The sequence below is a fragment of the Callospermophilus lateralis genome, chromosome 2 (genome assembly GCF_048772815.1).
Source record: "Callospermophilus lateralis isolate mCalLat2 chromosome 2, mCalLat2.hap1, whole genome shotgun sequence".
Classification (NCBI taxonomy): Eukaryota; Metazoa; Chordata; class Mammalia; order Rodentia; family Sciuridae; genus Callospermophilus; species Callospermophilus lateralis.
The window spans coordinates 52,381,160-52,393,458 of NC_135306.1; the positions used below are offsets into that span (position 1 = coordinate 52,381,160).

At 37.7% G+C, this 12,299-nt stretch overlaps 1 protein-coding gene across 7 annotated transcripts in view; it reads left to right on the top strand.

Annotated features, from left to right (window-relative positions):
- Positions 1 to 12,299, top strand: part of Bnc2 (basonuclin zinc finger protein 2) — a 418,137-nt gene that overhangs the window by 167,491 nt on the left and 238,347 nt on the right. For 5 of the 7 annotated variants that reach the window (XM_076845948.2, XM_076845947.2, XM_076845949.2 and 2 more), the window contains exon 4: positions 753 to 836. The exons of the other annotated variants lie outside the window; for them this stretch is intronic. In XM_076845948.2, the coding sequence (XP_076702063.1) occupies positions 753 to 836 (84 nt within the window). The remainder of the gene's footprint in view (positions 1 to 752; positions 837 to 12,299) is intronic. 7 annotated transcript variants of the gene reach the window in all.

A 12,299-nucleotide genomic window follows, 5' to 3' on the forward strand; every position in this document is an offset into this window, starting at 1 on the left:
GTGCATGCCAGGCGAGCGCATTACCACTTGAGCTACGTCCCCAACCCAATACTGACTAATTTTAATAGATAACATAATTTTGAAAGGGGATCTTCATGACTTTCAGTGGAGAATTCTAGAATTGGGAAATATCCATGAGATTATAAATGTTGTTATCATTTTTATTAGAATATATTTACAAATCAAGGTTTTTAAACTTAATTTAAGGTATTAAGTATGTTAAGAAGTAAATAATATTGATAGATAAAAGCCTGCCTGTGCTCACCCAAAGCTGGAGTAGGAAAAGCATATTTATCAGGTATTTTAAGAGTAGAAAGAGACTTTAGGCATCACAGAATGCCTTTACTTAATTCTCACGTAAGAATATTAGACACAGAAAGAAAAAATTAAGTCACCAATGGGTAGAGATTGTTTCAGCCTTTTCTCTTCACTCACTTCCCTTTTGCCTTAAACTTCCTTCTTCCTGTCCATAGATACTTAATAAATGTCTACATTGTACAACTTGATATGAATATAAGGGGGGAAATTTATGTGGATCTTTTCTTCTTGGAACTTACCTTCTTGTAGTTAATAAAGCAGGTTGTGTAATATTTGCAATATATTCAGCATACCAAGTGGCAAACAGGTCAGGCCAATAAGTCTGTTTCAGACCTACAGTTGGGATGACCTTGCTTCCGCCTGGGTTCAGTGTAACTGTTTGCTGTTCTTAGCAGCCTCCATACCCAGCATCTAACCCAGCCGTATTCCCCTAGGTTCCACTGGCATGTGCTGGCAGAGTGCTGGGTGCAGACTTCTGCCCAGACCTGGAGGAGCCAGACCAGAGGCTGGAAGTCCAGGTTGGAGTCTTACTGTTTTATCAGCTGGGGGTGGTATGACAGAAACAGTGATCCCTGAAGGCTACACTAGTGTTGTCAATGCTATCAGAACAAGACAACTCTTGAAAGGTGTAAAGAGGGATCAATGTAGCATGTGTTCAACAAAAGACTCTTTTCAGGATGAATTGTCTAACTGGAGTTCATTCATTCATTTATTCATTCAAGAAATATGTTCTGGCCAGGTGTGATGGTGCACACCTGTAATCCCAGTGACTTGGGATGCTGAGGCAGGAAAATCACAAGGTTAAGGCCAGACTAGGCAACTAAGCAAGACTGTGTTTCAAAATGAAAAATAGAAAAGGGCTGGGAATGTAGTTCAATGTAGAACAACACTGGATTCAATCCCCAGTAACACACACATACACAAAAGATATATATCCTGGAGTAGAAATGAACATGGTCTCTGAAGGTTGACTGTCTAGTTTGACACAGTTGCTGTGAGACTTTTGGCAAGTAATTCAACCTAAGTTAGCCTTAATTTTCTCATCTGTAAAATGGAGATTTACTAGAAAAGATGATTATGAGGCTTAAATTACCTGAGTTAACACAGGGTCTGGCACCTAAGAGCCACTGTTAATATTAATTAGTTCTCATCTTTTAAAACATCATTGTCATATATAAGTACTCTGTGGGGCACAGGAACATGTAATAAGTCATCCTTCTGCATTATGGTCTCTCATCTTAGAACAGTAACCATTTAACTAGGTACTTTAGAAGAGAAGTATGGCTGGGTGCAGTAGCAGTGGCTTAGAAAGCTGAGGCAAAAGGATTATCAAGTTCAAAGCCAGCATCAGCAACTTAGTGAGGCCCTAAGCAACTTAGCAAGACCCTGTCTCAAAATAAAAAGTAAAATGGGATGGTTATTGGCTCAGTGCTCAATGGTTAATCACTCCTGAGTTCAATCCCAGGTAGCCAAAAAAAAAAAAAAAAAAAAGCTTAGAGATAAATATTTTCTGTTTTCATGGATTGAAAAGATATATGCAGAGTAAATTTTTCCTGAAAATGTTGGCTTGAATTTTCATGTGGCCTTGAAGCATTAGAAGTCATTTAGAATGCTGCAGATTGAAATGTAAATATGACATTTTGGCTAGAGGTATGTCTCTACTTCTCTGTATCTTTTAATTTTAAGGATTGTATGTGCCATTGCAAAGATATAAGTTGAGGTTTCAATATGGATGACATTCCCTAGCATGAGCAAACCCAGGCTATATATATAAATTTTTTCCCCAGGGACTCCATTTGGCATTGTTTTCTAAATTTTCAGGCTTATGGGTTAGCATAGTGAGCTTCGTTTTAAAACATTTTTACTGATTTAGATACCCCACTTGAGAAAAGAGAGAATGGCTTCAAAAATTGACATCTTCACAGTGGGAGTGAGGATAGGAGTAGAGGTAGGGGGAGGTTTTGGTGTTTATGATACTGAAGGTACACCGTCTCTCGCACACCTGCTCTTGGCCTAGGGAAGACCACCTGAGCACTGCTGTGCCCCAAGCTGGTACCGTCTGGGTGGTGTATAGCTGTGGGACAATAGGAAAGCAGGTGTGACACATATGATACTTGATCTTGTGCTTCTTCGTTCTAGAGAACTTACAGCTTGTATATGACATATAAATGCAGAGTGACGGAAGACACTGTGTGGAGAGTAGTCTGATCCTTGAACTCTTTGGGTAGGACAAGGGATGTTCATCAAACACATAACCTGGAAGAGTCTGTTATGGGTGATTGTTGGATCAGCTACCTTTGAACCTTGAGTTATGGTGCAAAGAGAATGGGTTTAACAGATGTGAGTGTGTGAAATAAAGCTGAAAAAGACCTATGGAGCACATTAGTTTGACATAACAAGAGAAAGAAAAGTACCCTTACAAGTTGAAATGAAACTCTGGTTGTTGGTAAACAGATTGTATGATTGACAGTTCAGCATGGACCTTGCAAAGAAGACAAAGTTTCTGGACAAAGTGATGAAATGTATCATATTATTGAATTTATTATTTTGCAGCACCTTTCTGGTAGATTGAAAAGGTTAGATCTGTTAAAAGATTGTCAACTATAGTGAATTTTTTTAATATCTATTTTTTAGTTGTAGGTGGACACAATACCTTTATTTTACTTATTTATTTTTATGTGGTACTGAGGATTGAACCCACGGCCCCACATGTGCTAGGTGAGCGTTCTACTGCTGAGCCACAACCCCAGCCCCATGAATTGTTGAATTAACTGGCACCAATTACAACCATTTCCTCTTCTTTCCCCCTTTTTCCTTTTCTCTCCTGAATATGGTTTCCATATATTTTAGAAATACCTAGTGTATCCATATTATGTCAGTCATAATACACTTGACAATATATTCTTCACCAGATAACAATTCCAGTTATTTCTAGCTGCATCTGATTGCATTCTTGCCATGGCATATATCCTCCCCTTTTTTTTGCATACTAGGGAATGAACCATTTCTTATTTTTTCAGTTCAGCTCTATCCTCCAGGGAACTCAATGTAGAACTTGCCAAGTTGTTCACCATTTTTGCATGGCTTTCAGGCTTTCCTCCAGGGCCAGGCATTGTAACCACAAGTGGGTTTGCTGTTTGGCCTCTTGATTTTGAGAGTAACCTCTGTATACCTCAATTTAGGAGCAATGGTGTGGGTATATCCTTTCTTAAAAATAATTTTCATTTAGACACACATTCTCATATCTGGGTTAGTTTTCTATTTTAGGTGATGTAAGTTCTCATGACTGGTTCTTTCTGTTCTTCTTCCTTTTAAGCCTTGGGAATTTTCCCCTAAAATTTCAAAATTTTTAGCAGCTTTGTAATTTAATAATCCCAAAACCCCTAATATATAACTCTTCTATATAGAAGAGTTATATATCTTTGGTTTTGAATGACTGTCATCCTTCAAGTCTGTGCCTGGCAGGGAGTCTGCTGTTTTTGTGTTAATATGTTTGATTTAGAAAGATTCTTGGAAATTGAGACTTCATTTCACTGTCTAAATTTGTTTTCCTCAGTGTCTTGAAGTAGGTATAAACTGGGTACTGTTTCACAGGGGAGGTTAACTGATGTATAGTAACAAAGAATTGTGCTCTCATGGTTATCTTCTAGGAAATTATTCTAGTTTAGACCTCTCTTAATTGCTGGTGTTTCATTTTTAATCAAGTTAACTTTCTTAGTGTAGGTGTGTCTCATCATGTATTAAGTTCTTACAGTTATCTTAGCATAGTTCTTTACTTGGTTGAGAATTCAAGATGTGAGGTTTGACTTGGTAATTTTCACCACTGAAGTGCTTAGAAAATTAGAGTAAATAATGAACCAATATTTCAGTACCAGATTAGACACAATTTACTGTGATGTTTCATAAACCACAGACTTCTTTCTTCTGTGAATGCGTGAAGGATCACTTTTTTTTTCCAGACATACCGGGGTGCAAGTGTAAATTTCCATAAAATTTAAATGAGGTGCTTCCTGTAATTAATGAACAATTGTGGCTGCTCTCTGGTCTGCATTGTAATTAACCGTGATCAGGCTTGTTTAGTGATGACACTGTTCCTGTAATAATTTGACAAGCTACTGTGAATTTGCCAGGTTATTAAACAACCTGCAGCATTCACTTATGGAATCACAGGGATGAGCTCGGCAGCTACTGCTCTGTCAAATGCAGCATAAGGGTGAACCAGAAGCTACCCCTTGAAGTCTATCGATCACCACAGCAGATTTAAATTCCTTGATTTTGGAGAAGTTAATTCATTTTGTATGGGGTGTCTTGAACACTTCTTATTACATGACAAACCTACAGGGGCAAAGTCAATTATTTCTATGAACTCATGATGAGCCAGCAGATTCTCTATATTGTTCACACCGCTATGGACTAAACAGTCTGAAGTTTCCCATACCATCTTATTAAATAGGTATGATTATTTACTTATATTCCCTCCCCAATATATCTGCAATATTCTCCCAAATATAAATTCATTTTCTCTCTCTCTTTTTTTTTCCCTGATAGAAATAATAGTTGCTGGGGGTGGAGAGCCTGGTGCGGGGAGAAGGGAATGCAAGAGAAAGCAGAAGAAAGGGGTACATGATCAAGATGCAAGAAATGCGTATATGTAAATGTCACAGTAAAGCACATTAATTTGTGCAATTATTAATGAATCATAGTAAGTAATTAATAAATAAACAGTAGATGACCTTGTGCCAAGCAGCCATGTTTTAGGTAGGTAGAGGTAGAGTGATTTAAGTGAACTGGTAGCCTTACGTCCTTGGTCAATAGTACACCAGCCTCCAACCCCCTCTTTCAGGTTAAGAACTGTTCAAAACGTTACTGTCTAGTTACTGTGGTGTCTTTCATTCAGATTCTGTTTATTGACTAAACCACAAGGATTCCTGCCCAAAGTACCAGGCGGTCTATGCTTGACTGATTTTGATTTTCTAACATCAGCCCTGGGGTTTATTTGAAAAAAATGTACATACACTGCAGCTTTAACAAGTCAAGTGACTGCATGTTTTTGACCATGGAGTAGACTATATCTGAAGATCATTAAATTTGGGTGGTGGTGGGGGGGAGGTAAAGGAGGGTTGGAGAATAAGTGTAGTAGTCATTGTACCATTGCAGAGTGAGAGTGTGTATGTGTGTGTGTGTGTGCATGCATGTGTGTGTGACACATGGTTTTTGTCTTTTCATCTTCTCCAAGAGCCAGAAAGTTTCCTGCCGTTCTCTTTCCAGCTATTGACAAATGATTGCCAGATGTGAGATCTTTGCAGTGCTTTTTCCCTCAGCAAACCTGCAGCGAAGGGATATTTGATTCTCCCTTGCCCATTTCATCTCCTTTCCACATCTGCCAGGGACACACAAGCAATACATCCCTACATGAGAGTTTAAAGTTTATTCAGCTCCCTTTCCCCCTCTGATAAAGTGTTTGGAGACAACAGAATGAGGTCCATATGACGCTCTCCCAACTTCACTGTATGAAATTAGTTGTTTATTTTACTTATCTACCTCTCAGTAATTGAACTATTTCATTTTAGTTTCGGCCCATGGAAAAGTTGATGTAACTCTGGGAGTGCTAAGAGTTTCCTATTGTCTGCTGGCTGTAAGTCTGCCACCAGCACAGCTTCCCCTTGAGCCCCTCTGTCCTGATAAAAACTGGACTGCCGATTCCATAGGACTTCCTAGTAAAGTAGTTTTAGTATACAACTGTCAAAATATTTAGTGTGGAGTGCCTGGTAGAATTCAGTAGTCATTTAGGATTTGGATAGCTATCTCTGAGGGGAAAATTTACCTTGTTTGGCTTGATTAGTTTACTCTGTGTGTCCATTGTCAGAGTCGATATGTATGAGGTTCTAGTTTTAATCACAAGTAGCTTATAAAAGAGAAAGTACACCGAGTTTTGGAGGCATGTGAAATTAGCCTGGGTAGGCCACATACATAATCACTAACATGCACAGGAGCTTTTTGCATCTGCTTAGAATCTGTATTGATACTGATTTTTTTTTTTCTCATCTCAGTTTGAAAATATTTTCCAAAATGCCCGTGTAGCTCATGTTCATACTATAGGGTGGGCTGACACAGGTGGCCTTTCTGTTTTCCTATTACACTTTTTGGCAAACGGAAAGGCCCCTTATTCCCTGAATAAGATCAGCATTTTTTTAAAAAAACATTTAAAAAATAATCCATAAAATGTCTGCCACATGTTCTCTAGTTTATGGAAATGTTTTCCAAATTAGATCCATAGTATTGAATTCTTATTGTGAAAGTGCCAGTATGTTTACTGCTTCTGCTGCTTTCTTTGCAACCTATGTTTAAGTGAATTTGTATTTTTGTGTGAAATTCAAATGAAGAATTTAATGATGCACTGGTAAATCATTTTTGTTGTTTTTATTAAAGGAGATAAGCTGAAGAACTGTCTTATCATCAGAACAGGAAAAGTGTGAAGTCTGTGTTTCAATGTTCTTTAAACAAAATGAATGAAATAGGAACAATACACAAAACCTAATAAGAACAACAAAAAACCCAAGAGTACCTAAAAAGAATAAATTCTACTAAGCCTAATGCACAGGGTGAAACATTTTACCATGGTTGCTAAAATGTTGTGTTTCTATTGTGATTTTGTATTAGAACAGGATGGAAGATGTTGGAGGTTGAACTGGAAGACAATATTTTAAACTGTTCATTCTTAAAAACAAGACAGTGAGCGTGATGGTGGTAGTGGTGGGGTGTTTGAGTTGAAACAGCGCCTCCTCAACAAAATTATCAAAAGCAAAAGGTCTCTGGAAAAGTTCACATTGTCATTGTTCTGTGCATTTCACTAGGACTGCTGCCACCTTAGGCACTCAGTGGATGCCAGTGGTTGGGAGGTGGAGGCAAAGTGCTCTTTTACAGCAAGGTTTGAAACTCCTGCACAGGAACCCTGTTCCTCTGAGTTTAGCTCATGTCACAGAATTTGCCTTCGCTAATGCATTAGTTGGTTTCTCACGCCTTCCTGCCTTTTCCTCTCCATGGTTACTCTGGGAGGCAGAGAGGTGCTAAGCAATGGAGGTGTCATCCGGCCCGCGCACCTAGGGAATGTCCTTCAGAGGACGACTTGTCACCAGCCGTCAAAGAAGAGAGTGGCTTTGTGGTCTCTGAACATCTGGCAGCGCTGCACAGGAAGCTGAGGGGGTGTCATTAATTGTGATGAAATAATTTAAACCATCAGGAATAAATGAGGCTGTTAAGCTAAGTTCAGATTCCATTTGCCATGCACATGTGTCTAGCAGCCTGTGTGCAGTTAAAAAAAAATTGAATTATATTAGCTCATGAGTAGAAGTGAAACAGATACTGTAAATGAAACAAGTTGCTGTGCGGCGATGACATCGTGTTGAACCACTTCACAGGGTTACAGTTTGTAGGATCAATATATTGAAAAGTGGTATATTATATAATGAATTTTTATATAAAAGCATTCTTATGGTGCTGAGGAATATAATAAGGACCAATGGTTTACTGGCACACAGTGAGGTCGGGTGAATGAGTAGAAAGAAACAAGCCACCAGGTGAAGGTAAGTGAGCTGGGGACTCTTTGCCTGGCTGAATGTCGATGTGCAGTTTACCTTCTTTGTAGAGTCTAGGTATGAGCACATCAGGTGCCCTTGCTTTGTACACATACTGCAGGTTGGAGGGCATTTCTCTCCCATAACCAATAGCGGATGCCTCTTGGAGAGCTTCTGATACTGGGCACCTGCATATTGTTTTCCTGTAACTAAAAACAAATGAACATATTTTTATGGCTTTGCACAATCAGCAAACACTGATTTCAAAGGTAATTTTCAGGCACTATGAAAGGAGGCAACCTTAGTTTCTCAGAAAGGAAAGACTGTCGGGTTTGGAATGTTGGAGAAACTCTGAGGTTTTGTGCCCTAAATGGAGCCATGGTGTGTTCCAAAGTACATTTCTAAAATAAAAGCCATTCCTTTACACATAAGTAAAGTTTTCAAAAATTGAACTTCTATTTAAAAATACGCATGGAAATTTGAAAAGTAAGAGGAGACTACTTAGGTACAGAAAGTGTTTTTGAAAAAAATCATTGGCGAGAAGTAAATCCTTCTGTCAAGAGATGAAGGCCGTGGTCTGGAGCTCTGGAAGCTCTGGACAAGGGCCCTTTTACTGCAAGGATTTTATTTCCATTTTCTCTTCTTTTCATTGCCTATCTCTTTTCCCAGTTGAGTATTATCTCCCTTTTTCCCCTTTCTCTGTTCTCTTTTCCTTTCCTATGTTCTCACTTTCCATTTTTCTCCTTTTGTGTTTCTCTTAACAACTTGTTCTCATGCTCTGTCCTCCTTAGAAGTGATCTGCAGCTCTGTTTTCATTAATAGTTGTAGTTTTCCTGCTACTAGTGAAAAGATTAATACCCACGATTACTTCATTTGCCAAATTAATAAAATTTAACTTGTATTTTTACCTAAAGTTGTGTGACCATTGGTGGACTTAAAAAAAAAAAAAAGTGAATGAACCTTGATGAAGTAAAAAATGAATAAATAAAAGGAATGCAGAATTGAGTTATCCCTTTCCCTAGATCCCTGAATGAAAGTATTATTGGTGAAAGTCTGCCAGAACCTTGTGGCTCTGGATTGCCATCTCCTTTCTTACTACCAGCATAAGAGGAAGACGTTCAAATGGAAGCTCTTGGTTTTCCTGACTTCATCCTTTCAAGTCCAATAGAGTACAGAAATTAGCATCCTGTTTCTGTGCATTTTTATCTCTGGATTTTTATTGATTAAATAGAAAAGGAAGACTTGAATTCATCATTGCTTCTTGTCCCTGTTGGAAGGATTGAAAAAGATTGTGTCTGTGCATAAGATTCTCTGCCTTGCACACAGTTGAGAGTGAACACATTGTTGTCACTATGTATGTTTGTGCTGGTGGTCAAGCAGATAGAAATTTGAAAATTTCTTCCCTAAGAAATTTACATGTCTTGACAATTTAAATATTGTCCTCCTTGAAATAGTTATGTATATATTTTCCCCTAGAAAAAGGAATTCAAGGTTAACATAGAAAATTTTGAACAAGGAAACAGTTTTTTTCTCTGTATTTTATGGTGCATTTGTTTCTCAAAACAAACAACAAAAATTAGATCGTATATCTAGCAGTTGCTTGATGTTTTCTTTTGAAAGTATATTAATACATAAAGAAAAAAAAGTTTCTTGAACATAAATTTTCTTTTGCTTCTTCCTTTTAAAAAACTTTTGGCAATTTGTGAAGTTAGTGCCTCTGCATGTTTTCAAGAGCTTTTTAATTTTTCCACTGCTGCTGTTCACACTTATGCTCTGCTTAAGTGGCATTAAATTTGTGGATTTTTGTTCCAGGATTTCTGTGCTTCAGGTACATTCTGGGTTGAATAACTCTGGTCAAGTGGCCTTAGAACCTGACGACCCAATCCTGCATGTGTCAGTGTTTCCATGAGAGATTGTGGTCTACATCCCAGGTGAACAACCTAAGCTGTTCATGTTGGGAACTGCCAGTGTTAGTATAAGATACTGAATAAGATGATTACATTTACTTTATGTATGTTCTTAAGCAAGCTAAAGCCATAGCAGTTTTGTATAAGGAAGAAAAGAGATAAAAACAGGAAGGATTTTAATTCCTGGCTTGAATAGAGAGAATTATGTGTTTGTGAGTGTGTATATGTGCATGGGTTTTGTATATACACACATATAAATTTTGTTATATATTCCATATTTTTTATGTTCATAAGAAAAACTAATGATGTTCTATTGGAATACTTTGGAGTTAGTCATATGGATGCTTCACATTTAGAACACACAATCCATCTACTTTGACTTACAAAAGGAAGAAGAAACCTTTTGTTTAGATAGGTAAAGAAATCTCATTTTGTGTATTATTCCTTAGGTTTCACATTTTAAAAGTGAAAATAATCTGAATATTGTAACTGAGTTATTTCGCTTTCACAACTTTGGAAACTCAGGAACCAAAATTTTAAGACTTAGGCAAAATTAAGTATTAAAACCTTCTTCATTTTGATGTGTCAGAGACTTCAAGATACTGTTTGCTGGTTTGTATTCCTTGTCAAAAAAAACTGCTTGCCAGGTACAGTGGCACACACCTGTAATCCCAGCAGCTCAGGAGGCTGAGTCAGGAGGATCGTGAGTTCAAAGCCAGCTTCAGCAAAAGCAAGGCACTAAAGCAACTCAGTGAGTCTCTGTCTCTAAAATAAAATACAGAATAGGACTGGGGATGTGGCTTAGTGGTCGAGTGCCCCTGAGTTCAATCCCCAGTACCAACAAAACAAAACAAACAAAAAACTGCTTAACTACATTCATCCTATGTTTAGCATAATCAAAGTGAACATTAGGAATGCCTATGTCAGTCTTTCCTCCGTAACCTGGTGAGAGTAGGAAATACAAGGAGACTTCCTTTACAGACATTGTAACAGTGGTCTTAGCAGGTTTCCCCCATCAGTGTAGCAGATCTTCTTGCATGATATGTGAAATGTGCTAACTTGATGCTAAGAAGTGGAAAATTTGGGTCAGGCTTCTTTTCTTTTTTCCTTCTATCTTCCTGGTGTCAGTATAGCAGGCAGGTGTTGTACAAAAGCTAACTCTGGGGGCTGGGGTTGTAGCTCAGTGGTAAAATGCTCACCGAGCACGTGCGAAGCCGTGGGTTCGATCCTCAGCACCACATATAAATAAAAAAAAAATAAAGGTATTGTGTCCAACTACAACTAAAAAATAAATATTCAAAAAACAAAAACACACAAAAGCTAACTCTGCAATATTAGGAGGTAGAAATAGTCCCATCTCTATAATCTCTGTTTCAAAAGAAAAGTGCCATTACAGACATATGAAGAATGGAATTGCCCAAGAACATAGCAGTGTTACTCTATGTTCAGCGAGTGCCAGTGGAATTTCATGGAGCACAGAAACAGACCAAGTCCTCTTGAAATAATTGTTTATAAAAACCATCTTTAAGTGCCTTTTTGGGTATGATGTGGTGTTTGCATCCTATAAAAAGTGAGCTAAACAGATAGGGTCTCTGCCCTCTAGGAGTTTGTAATCAAAAACAGATAATGTAGCTGACATCTGTTATTGTATTAAAGTCTTATAAATAAACATTGATCACATACATAAATAAAAGTTTTATATCAAAGAAAAGTAAAAACCTTTTTCTTTGCTTGCCTCATGAAATAAGTAAATAGACATCCTCATCCCTACACTGAAACTATCTATGTAAGTTGTAAAAGGACTAAACTAAAATAATTCTGACACCAGGATACTCTATTATATTAGTTTTTTTTAAGGTTTTTCAAAGAGTGCTGGCATTACTATGATGTCACTGATAACATATTTTAAATGGGTCTGGATGCAGAGATATTATTTTATCTTTCTGGTTATGAAATCAGGAGTTGAATTTTCTTCCACCTCTGGAATTTCCCCAATTCTAACTGCTGGCTGAAGTGTACTCACTGTTACAAACCAGTATTCTGGAGAGCAGTTTAAAAATTTTATCCAAACCCCTAATGTTAGTAAAAAATCATATATTTTTTAGTTAGCCACCTTTCCTTTTCCTCCAAGTCAGTAGAAGCTGCATTAAAACAAATGTAGGGGTATAAAATTGATGCTGTAATATGAGATGAACTTATATATTCAGACACTCTGAATGGAGTATTGGTATGAAGAGGTGGATCCAGAACTCTGGGATGATGAGTTCTGGGTGCAAGTTTAGGCAGAGCCATATACCACCTAATATTAAACATAGACATGCTGACGGGGGAAACAGGTATTGAGTTTGATAAAATATTTTCTTTCTATGTGCTTCAACTTTAAGGTAATTTAATAGTGATTTCATTTTTGAAGTGTGAGGGAACCAACACCAGCAACATTGGGGAGACAAAACATGAACCCAGCTTGGAAGTTCAAGACATTAAGAAAATGGCTATCTCC